This window comes from Geospiza fortis, unplaced genomic scaffold, assembly GCF_000277835.1.
Source record: "Geospiza fortis unplaced genomic scaffold, GeoFor_1.0 scaffold439, whole genome shotgun sequence".
Lineage (NCBI taxonomy): Eukaryota > Metazoa > Chordata > Aves > Passeriformes > Thraupidae > Geospiza > Geospiza fortis.
In genome coordinates this window covers 226699-236663 of record NW_005054618.1, presented here as the reverse complement: position 1 = coordinate 236663, position 9965 = coordinate 226699, and the positions used below count along the sequence as shown (strand labels likewise).

The 9965-nt window shown below is 51.3% G+C and overlaps 1 protein-coding gene across 8 annotated transcripts in view; it reads left to right on the top strand.

The window, feature by feature from the left end:
- ARNT (aryl hydrocarbon receptor nuclear translocator) overlaps positions 1–7924 on the top strand; it is a 19605-nt gene extending 11681 nt beyond the window's left edge. For 4 of the 8 annotated variants that reach the window (XM_014310971.2, XM_031064694.1, XM_031064696.1 and 1 more), the window contains 14 exons: positions 155–220; positions 328–413; positions 793–869; positions 1030–1164; positions 1597–1671; positions 2449–2600; positions 3435–3545; positions 3723–3798; positions 4240–4363; positions 4657–4756; positions 5108–5261; positions 5462–5621; positions 6083–6237; positions 6793–7924. In XM_014310971.2, coding sequence (XP_014166446.1) covers positions 155–220; positions 328–413; positions 793–869; positions 1030–1164; positions 1597–1671; positions 2449–2600; positions 3435–3545; positions 3723–3798; positions 4240–4363; positions 4657–4756; positions 5108–5261; positions 5462–5621; positions 6083–6237; positions 6793–6882 — 1561 coding nt within the window. In that variant the 3' untranslated portion in view covers positions 6883–7924. The remainder of the gene's footprint in view (positions 1–154; positions 221–327; positions 414–792; positions 870–1029; positions 1165–1596; positions 1672–2448; positions 2601–3434; positions 3546–3722; positions 3799–4239; positions 4364–4656; positions 4757–5107; positions 5262–5461; positions 5622–6082; positions 6238–6792) is intronic. The other 4 variants (XM_014310972.2, XM_005430318.2, XM_014310969.2 and 1 more) reach the window with 2 other exon arrangements.
- The last annotated feature ends 2041 nt before the right edge of the window (positions 7925–9965 follow it).

Sequence of the window (9965 nt, the reverse complement as noted above, 5' to 3'; positions counted from 1 at the left end):
AGATTTTTATTTGTGGAAGATACAATTAGTTTCGGCCCCCCCTTGAGTTCTGCAGAATGAGGGGTTTGTGTGATGGAAATTCTTCTTATTCAAGATGTCCAGATTATTTCCATGTTGATCAAGAAAGATCAAATCCTTTCTAACCCCGGTGCAGGTGTGGCAACAGCTCTGTGGATCCAGTCGCTGTCAATCGCCTGAGCTTCATGAGGAATCGCTGCAGGTAAATGACACATAAATAACATATAAATATACAACACATAAATAACACAGCTAAACACCTTGCCTCACCTTCCCCCACTGCAGCACAACCTCTTTCTCTCTCCCAAGGAATGGTTTAGGTGCAGCCAAGGATGGAGAACCTCACTACGTCGTCGTGCACTGCACGGGCTACATCAAAGCCTGGCCCCCAGCAGGTAACAATCCACCTTGTGTTCAGCTGGGCTGGGTTTAAGAGCACATGGTCTAAAGTTGCCATTCCAGAAGCTGAATGTGCCAGGAAGTGCTTTGCAAATGTATCTGTGACTTTTATTTTAAGATTGACTTAATTTTTGCAGGTGAAGCAGCAGAGGATGAAAATAATATTGAACTGTCTGATGTGCAGCTTTTGCTGAAATTCAGAGATTTTCATTCCTTCTGGTGAAAAAAGGGAGGGGTGGACACCTTAATTTACAAAGTATCCTCATGGGGAAGAGTATTGAGTTACAGACCAGGACAGAGAGATGTCTTGACATCCGTTCCTCTGAATTTTTTCCTGTACTAACCTTGCTGGAATTTTTGGCCCTTTCCTCCCAGGTGTTTCTCTGCCTGATGATGACCCTGACGCTGGCCAGGGCAGCAAGTTCTGCCTGGTGGCCATTGGCAGGCTCCAGGTGAGTGCCCTGTTCCCCTTTTCCAGCATTTCCCTGTCCTGGTAGTCCCCAAATTTAAACTGTTCTGTCGGAAAACATTCCCTGATGGCCACAAATCCCAGTGCAGGGCTGGCAGCTCAGGGCCAGCAAGGGTTGGTGACTGTCCCTGTGTTCCTGGCAGGTGACCAGCTCCCCCAACTGCACAGACATGAACAATGTCTGCCAGCCCACAGAATTCATCTCCCGACACAACACCGAAGGAATTTTCACCTTCATCGACCACCGGTGCGTGGCCACCGTGGGTTACCAGCCCCAGGTGAGGACTTGAGGAGCTTTTTAAGAAAACAAATACTCTTTAAATTTACTGTTCCTTCTACATCATGGCTCTGCTTGTCCAACAGAGCTGGTAAACCATGCCCAGGGTTTAACCCAGACATGTGTTTCTTCTCCACTGGTTGCTTTTCCATGTGTTTTTCCAAGTGCTTTGATCATGGCAAGGCTGGGTGTCTCTGGATTATGTCAAATGTCAATTAAAGTCATTTTTGCCTCAAATTGAGTTAAAGATCAAACATTAATCAACAGCTGTTGTGCTTTTCTTTTAAAAAACAGCACACCAGCTCTTGTGCTTGGGTTGTGTAACAGGGATTTGGGGGGAAGGAGCAGGAACTACCTGTCCAAAGACAGATTAATTATGGAATCTGCCTGCCAGATGAACTGACTCAATCTCTCACAATTCCTTGAAAAATAGGAACTCTTGGGGAAAGACATTGTGGATTTCTGCCATCCAGAAGACCAACAGCTTTTACGGGACAGTTTTCAACAGGTAAAAGCATCACAGCTGCCCTTTGCATGCAGGGTGGAATTCAGATTGGAGCTCGTTCCGAGACTGGAATGTCTTGGTGCTTGCAAAGCAACAAAATTGACTGGAAAACCAAGAAGAAAAACAAAGCTTAGATAATTCTCCTGTGCAAACAGTTGCAGATTTAGTCATATCATGAAATGCAAAAATGAAACAGAAGCATCTGATGTCTTAACTCCTGAATCCAGTCTTAACTCCAGCTCTGGCTGCTGGTCCAATTGGCTTTTAGGGCCAGGGATGTGGCTCCCAAGTGCCTGCTTGACTTGGCTGAAACCCTGGTTCATCTCTAGGGCCCAGAACCCGCAGTGGAGGTGGTTTTCTTGCCCTGTTGTCGTTACTGTTATTTCTGAGGGCCTTGGACTGGTGGCAGGGCAGGTAAGGCTGCCCCTGTGGTTTCATGACTCCAAAAACCAGCTGCTCATATCCATTGCTCCAAACCGTTGGAATGGGAAGCTACAGCATGTGTTTCATTTCTTGGAGGCTTTTCCATACATCTCACCAGTGCAAAGAGATAAGAGGAGTGAAGCCAAAAAAAAGGGGATTTTAGCTTCCCCTCCTGGATCCTTTAGGAATCAAGCTGTCCCAAGGGAATAGTGCCATTCAGTTTGGGAAGGCTGAGATGTGGTGGTCCAGGTTTGAGGCAAAGGGCCATCACAGGGGTCTGGGGGGGGAACTCGTGCTCAGGTTACTCTTCCCCACCTTTGATCAGGTGCTACTGATGTGATTGCATTTTGTTTTTAGGTGGTGAAGTTAAAAGGCCAGGTGCTGTCAGTCATGTTCCGTTTCCGATCCAAGAACCGGGAGTGGCTGTGGATGAGAACCAGCTCGTTCACCTTCCAGAACCCCTACTCGGATGAGATCGAGTACATCATCTGCACCAACACCAACGTCAAGTGAGTGATGCAGAGGGGCTCTCAGTCCACAATAACCCAGAGCTGGGCAGCCTCAGCCTCTCCTCAGCTTCCCATCAATTTCCACAACCCTGGGGAAGTTCCTAAGTCCCTCCGGCTCCCATTCTGTGCTGGGCTGTGCCAGGCACTGGAGGGCTACAAGGTGCAGGAATTGTCTTGTTGTGTGGCTTAGCAAGCTGCCAAAATTCAGCTCCAGCAGTGCCTGAAATGAATGAAATCTGCTTTAAAATACTCTTGGATTGCTGTCACAGCCTTCCCATCTTTGGGAATGGTCAAAGCTCTTTCCATGAGGAAGATCCACACCCCTTGCAAGGACCAAGAAGTTGTGCCTGTGTGTGATCTAGAGCTGTAGGCTTGGCAGCTCCAGCAGACAACCAGAAGGCTGGATTGCCTGGGAAAGGGAAATCCGGGATTTTTTTGCCATGAGGCAAAGTAGCAGTGCTTCCCTGCAGAGCTGAAATCTGCTGCAAGCCTGATTTCCTGCCCCATGTCAGAACTCTCTCTTTGAACTTCTTCATTCCACACACAGCCATTCCCACATCCAGAACCCAAAAATCCCTGTGGAAGTTCAGAGCAGAGCAGCAGTGTCTGTGGGTTGTGTTTGAGGTGTGCAGAGACTGAGTATGGAGGAGGAGGGAGCCTCCTATTCCATGGCACCACCTTTCAAGGAAACCAGGTGGAAACTCACTCAACCCTTTCACTCAAATGGGGTTTTTGCATCTTGTCCCAGCCAGCCACACCCTGCTACACACAGGACCCAGCTTTTGCTACCAGTTGGGACTTTTTCAATCTCTTTTTTCTGTGTTTGCTTCGAAGGAACTCGAGCCAGGAGTCCCGGCCTGCCCTGGCAAACTCCATGCCAAGGCCTCAGCTGGGGCAGAGTGTCAGCCTTCCCCTGGACATGGGCACAGCCCCACTGCCCTCAAGGTCAGGAGGAGCTCAGCTCCTTTTTCCATTTCCTGCTTTCCTCACACACCCTTCATTCCCAAATTCCCCTCTCTGCAGCCAGGACCTCCAGGCTGACAAATCCCTGGTGTAACCACCCAGAGCTGTTCCCTTGGGAATTATCTTGTGTTCCCCTGTCACAGACACTTTCTATTTTAGGCAGCAGCAGCCAGCCCAGGCAGAGCTGGAAGTGGGCCCAGGAAGGGAGAGCTTGGCTGGCTATGAGCACTCACAGGTGAGTCCAAAGGGATTTGGGCACTCCCTGTTCATTGTCCTGCACTGTTTAAGTCACACTTTTGCTGGGGGTTTAAAGGTGGTGGCACCAGGTTGAGGTGAGGTTTGAAGGGAAGGTGTTTGTTGGGTGTTGCTCAATTCCAACATTTATCATATGGAATCCTAGAAACATGGAATAATTTGGGTTGGAAGGAACCTTAAAACCCATCCACTCCCACCTCCTGCTGTGGGCAGGGACACCTTCCACCAGACCAACTTTGCTTCAAGCCCTGTCCAGCCTGACTTGGACACTTCCAGGGATGTGACTGGGATTCCTGAATGGCCCTGCTATCCCAAAAAACACATCAGAATCCCAGGAGTGGCTGAGTCCTGTGCTCACCTCCTCTGTGCTGAGGTGTGAGCAGCCCCTAGGAGGTGTGAGCAGCTCCGTGTCCCTCCCCAGGTACCTGTCCAGCCCGTGAGTGCTGCTGGCCCTGAGCACAGCAAGCCCCTGGAGAAGGCTGAGAGCCTGTTCAGCCAGGAGAGGGACCCACGCTTCGGGGAGATGTTCCCTGGCATCAGCACAGGTGGGTCAGCAGCTCAGGTCAGCTCCTCCTGCCTGCCCTGGTCACATTTTTCCTGCTTGTCCCTGTGGAGCAGTTCTCCCTGCTCCCAATCTGCAGTGGATGCTCTGACTCCAGAGAACCTCCATGTGAGTTCAGTAGAAAATGGTAAAGAAATCAAATTAAACAGGATTTAACAAAATTCTCTGGAGAAGGAACCAAAGAGTCTTCCTTCACACATACACATCTCTTCCAACTGCTTCTCTCCCCGTTCCTGAGATGTCCCAGCCCAAAAATGACTCGTGCTCTCTCCACAGATGAGAGCAAAGCCATCCCTGCCAGCACCATGCCAGCCAACCCTCCCCTCTTTGCCCAGGGAAACACCTTCACTGCTGCACGGCCTGCTGAGAACTTCAGGTGAGCCTCCACCTGTCCAGCTCCTGCCCATTCCTGTTTCCTCTGCTGTGCCTTGGACGTGCCCAGGATCTGGGTGCCCACAACCCTCTCAGTTGTTTCCCAGTGTAGAATCATGGAATCATTTAGGTTGGAAAGGCCCTCTAGGATCACCAAGTCAGAGTGTTAACCCTGTGTTTGCCACTAACCTCTGTCCCCAGGTGCCACATCCACACATTCTTGGGGCACTCCAGGGGTGACCACTGGGCAGTTACCCATCAATTTTTGGGCTCATTTCCCTCCACCGATGACTTGAGCAGAAGAATTTGGTGCCTCTTCCTCCTGGAAGTGCCTCAGACACGTGTTGTGTTGCAGGAGCAGCAGCATGGTCCCTCCAGTGAACATCATCCAGCAGCAGCAGCCCTCACCCTCCGGCCGGATCCTACCCCAGATTTCCCGGCACTCCAGCCCAGCTCAGGTCAGCGGGACCACCTGGGCTCCAGGGACACGGCCGGTGTTCACACCCCAGGTAGCACAGCCCAAACCCTCAGCTGCAGGCCCTGAGTCCCTGCTGCCTTCCAGACCCTTCTCTTCCATGGGCAACCATCCTGCTTCCACTCTCTGGCGCTGCTTCCTCCTGTGGGGCTAATCCAGCAACTCCTCCCTGAGCTGAGGGTCGGGGTGAAGCCGTGCCCCCTCTTCCTCTCCTGTGTTTTTCCTCTCTTACAGCAAGTGGCATCTCAGACAGTGAAGACTCGACCTCCTTCCTTTGGCATGGGGACATTCCAGGGCACGCCGTCCTCCTTCAGCTCCATGACAGCACCGGGATCGACGGCGTCTCCCACCACGGCTCCGTACCCAGCCCTGGCCAGCCGTGGCACAGGCTTCAGTGAGTGGGGTTTGGGGGGTAAAACACCTCTGGGGGGAAAGCTGAGAGCATCCAGCTGTGGTGGGATGTGCTCTCCATCATTTTTGGTAGATTTTGGGAGTGTCTAAATGTGGGGAGCAGAGTTGAAGCTGTGCTTTGGCTGACACTGATCACATTCAATTATCCTCCAACCACGGAGTTAGACTTGGGGTCCTTGTGGATCATTTCCAGCTTGGGGTAATTGGGGTCCTCCCAGCAGGTGAATTTTGAGCCATTTTAAGGCTGACTGGGAGCAAAAAAACCCCTTTGGGAGTCTCTTTGTTCTATCCCATGGCAAACCCCCGAATTCCTGTGGCAGGAATTCCTGTCCTGTCACCAGCAGCAGCACCACACAGAGCCCTGCCCTTCCCAATCCCATCAGAGCACTGGAGAAGCCCCATTCCCAAAGGAGGGATGATTCACTGCCTGTGTTCTCTGTCCAGCAGCCACAGAGGCAGCGCAGACCCCGGCCCCGTTCCAGCCCCGCGCCGCCGACGCCGTGGGAATGTGGCCACAGTGGCAGGGACAGCACCACGGCCCAGCATCTGGGGAGCAGCACGTGCAGCAGCCCCAGCCCGGCCAGCCTGAGGTCTTCCCAGTAAGATGGGGCTTTTTAACCTCCCAATCTGGTGGGATCCACTGGTCTTGAAGCACCCAGAGCTTGTCCCTCTGGTTCAAATCAGCTGGGGAGGTCCCAAACTCCTGGATAACCTGATGGAGCTGGAAGTGGAGAGGGCAGGACTGGCTTTGTGTCTTGGTCTGTTGCAGGATCAGTGGGAAATTCCAGTTGGATTAACCCTTCTAATTAAAAAAAAAAGCTACAGTCTAGTGAAATTAGAATAATTCCTAAGAATTCATAATCATCTCACCCCAGCTTTCCCAGCAGTTGGTGATTATAGCTTAAATTTGCTGCTCTCCTTAAATTTCCCTTGGACACAGACCCTGTGTTCTCTTGGGAAAGGAACCAGGTTGGTCCACAGTATGTGTTCCAGCAAACCCATGATTAAATTACCCACATGATCGTGGAGCCATGGAATTGCTGAGGTTGGAAAAGCCTCTGAGATGGAGCCCAGCTGTTCCCCCGTAATTTCCAATCTAAACCTCCCTTGATATTCCAGTCTGGATCCTAAACCCTCTCCTTGTATCCTCACAGGACATGCTGACCATGTTGGGAGACCAAGGCCCCAACTACAACAATGAAGAATTCCCAGAGTTGAACATATTCCCTTCTTTTTCTGAATAAAACAAGCCTTAGGGGAAACAACATAAAGCTCTCTACAATATCCACGTGTAAAGGAAAACAGCTGAGTCTTTTTCTGAAGGAACTGTCTATAAACACTTCCCACCTTCTGGAAGCAGAGCTCCGAGGAGGGATGGCCTTGGAGGACGAGGTGGTTTGGGCACCTCCTCCGTGTGGGATTGTTCTGGAAGCTTCAGGACTTGACTGCCACGAGGCTGAAGGCCCCAGAGCTGCTCCCAAGTGGATTTTTTTGGGGGAGGGATTCCTGTCTGGATCACAGACAGCCCTTCCAAACTTTTTAAGGTGGCTTTTGACTGTTTTTATTTCATTCTCTGCCGTGACTTTTTTCTATAAAACACAAAACTATTGGAATTTTTAAATACTGGAAGGAACTCTTCCAAGTGTTATCCCTGTAAACACAATCCTGGAGGATGCTTGAGTAAGAATCCATGTCCCAAGTCAGTGTTTTTCTCCTTTTTGGAGGAATTTTGGCTGGTTTTGGAGGGTTGTTACAGCGTCTCCAGTCCAGTGTGCTCCACGTGGAGATTCCTGTGTTTTTCTGGAATCTTCTCTCTCCTGTGAACTGTGCAATGAAATCAGTGTGACCCATGACCCCCCTCGTTACCCTTGGGATAATTAACAAGCCATAAAAATATTACCCATGTAGCTTTCTTCTGGATGAATCCATTTTCCAGCTGATGGTTTCTGTGCTGCCACAAATTGATGTTTCAACAGGTTTTTTTTGGGCTAAAACCTGCTCCATGGAATTTTATCACATGTAGATGAGTTCCTTGTCCTCGTTTTGGAGCTGGATGGAGGAGAATCCCTGGATTTGAGAGAATTTTCAGGGAATTGCTGAGGAACTGTGTATTTTCACTACATTTGCTCACTCACCTCCTTAAAGAAGAATTCCTGCCATGGGATGATCCTGTTGCCAAATGACAGAGAGTAAGAGCAGAGCTGGAAAAGTAGGGAACAGAATGAATTTTTTTATATATATATATATATATCTATATATATAAATTTTTAATTTTTAAACATTGACTTGGAATCTTCTGGCTTTTTCCATGGGGGAAAAAAAAAAACAACTTGTGGCCAACCCTGCTCTCCTCAGGGGCTGGAAGAACCATTTGATTCCCTCTTGCTTCAATTCCAACAGGAAAAATGAATTTCAGAGTTGGACTGGGAAGGAAATTTGGCACAACAGCAGCTGGGGAAGAATCCCAAGTGTTCCTGGTTTTGTTTTGAGTGGAATGTGGCTGTTCCCCCCTTTTCCCTGCATGTTGAGGGGGGCTCTGGGAGCCCCAGGCTGGCTGTGAGTGTTCTCTCCGCTGGTTGAGGGCAAGAATGGGGAAACTCCCCCCTTTTTCCAAGAGCTGATTCCAGAGCTGTCATTCCTGACTAAAATCTGAAACCTTTGTGTCACCAACCCAGAGAGATTCCTCTTGTAAGTGGAGCAGGAAGGTTTCTTTTTCCCTCTCCTTTCCCCTCTGGAAAATTAAGACTTGAAGGTTTTGTTTTAATTGTTTTTTTGATTTTTTTTTAAATTTTATTCCAAATTTCTCTACGGATAAGTGGGAACATCCCATTGGAAGACATCCAGGGAATCTGTTCCCAGCAATAACCTCCTCCCCAGCATCCCATCACATCCTGGGCCCTTCCCCTTCAGTTCTTCAAGGAGGAGGAGGAAAATTCCCATTTCCCTGAGCCCTTCCATGTCCTGTGGCTGTATCCCTCCCCCAAATTTTCCAGATCCTGGGAAGCTGGAGCAGCCAAATCTGTTGGGAAGGAGGATGAGGAGGGGCTGACAGGGTTCCCAGGGGTGTGGGGGGGACAGGGACAGGCTGGGCCCGTCCCCCCCTCTTTGGGAACTCCAGTGTTTGTCCTGGGATGGAATTTTATCCTCCCTGGGGAGGCAGGAGCTGAACCCCCTCAGGTGTGTCCCAGCCCCAGGTGCATCCTGGGCAGCAGAGATTTTCCAACGAGAGATTTTTCCCCTTTTTCCAACCTTTGTCTCATTTCTGCCTCTTTCTTGGAGGAATGTCCCTAAATCCCCATCCCCTCCCCGTTCTGGCCCCCAAACTCCTGTTCCCTCTCTGTTTTTTTTTTCCCTGTTTTCTCCCTCCTCTCATTTTGCCCCCCAAACCCCTCGTGCTCCCCAGTTTGTCCCCGTTTGTCCCCTCAGTTCTCGCTCACTCAGTGCCACGTCAGGGCCTCGTGCTCCAGGGGATGATTCTGCCCTGGAGCCCCGGGGTGACTCAGCCCCCTCTGTGTCCCCACAGAGGTCACAGGGGGGTGGCCCCTCTCTTGGGGACCCCCGTGGGGAAGGGGTGACAGTGACCCACCCCCACCTTGGTGCTGCTCTGTCCCCTCCTGGTCCCTGGCATGGTCTGTCCTTGTTCCCATGGCTGGAGGGTGACAGTGGCAGTGGTGGTGATGTGGTTGTCCCCAGTGTGACATGTCTGGGATGGCTCTGGTGCCACGTGATGAGGTGACAATCACTGCAGGAAGCGCCGCCCGGCCCCACCTCCCCCAACCAGGGACCCCCAAACTGGGCACGGGTGGGCAAGCCCGGGTTGGGGACAACTGGGGACAGAGGTGGGGTCCTGTCCTCCGTGCCTGCTGTCACATGATGTCCCCAAACTGCTGTGTCCGGCTGCTGCTGAAGGAAGTGGGTGCTCAACCTCATCTGATTTAGACACTGGGAGGGCTTGGGGACAAGCTGGGTGTCCCCCGGGGCAGCAGGATGTCCCCAGGGTGGGATGTGGGGACAAGAGAGTGTCCCTGGGGTCATTATCCTTGGGACAGGAGGGTCCCAGGGCAGGATGCTGGGGTGGGGGGACATCCCAGGGACAGGAGAACGTCCCGGGGACAGACAGGATTACATCCCGGGGACAGGAGAAGGTCCCGGGGACAGGAGAACATCCCGGGGACAGACAGGAGGACATCCCGGGGACAGACAGGAGGACATCCCAGGGACAGGAGAAGGTCCTGGGGACAGGAGAACGTCCCAGGGACAGGAGAAGGTCCCGGGGACAGACAGGAGGACATCCCGGGGACAGGAGAAGGTCCCGGGGACAGGAGAA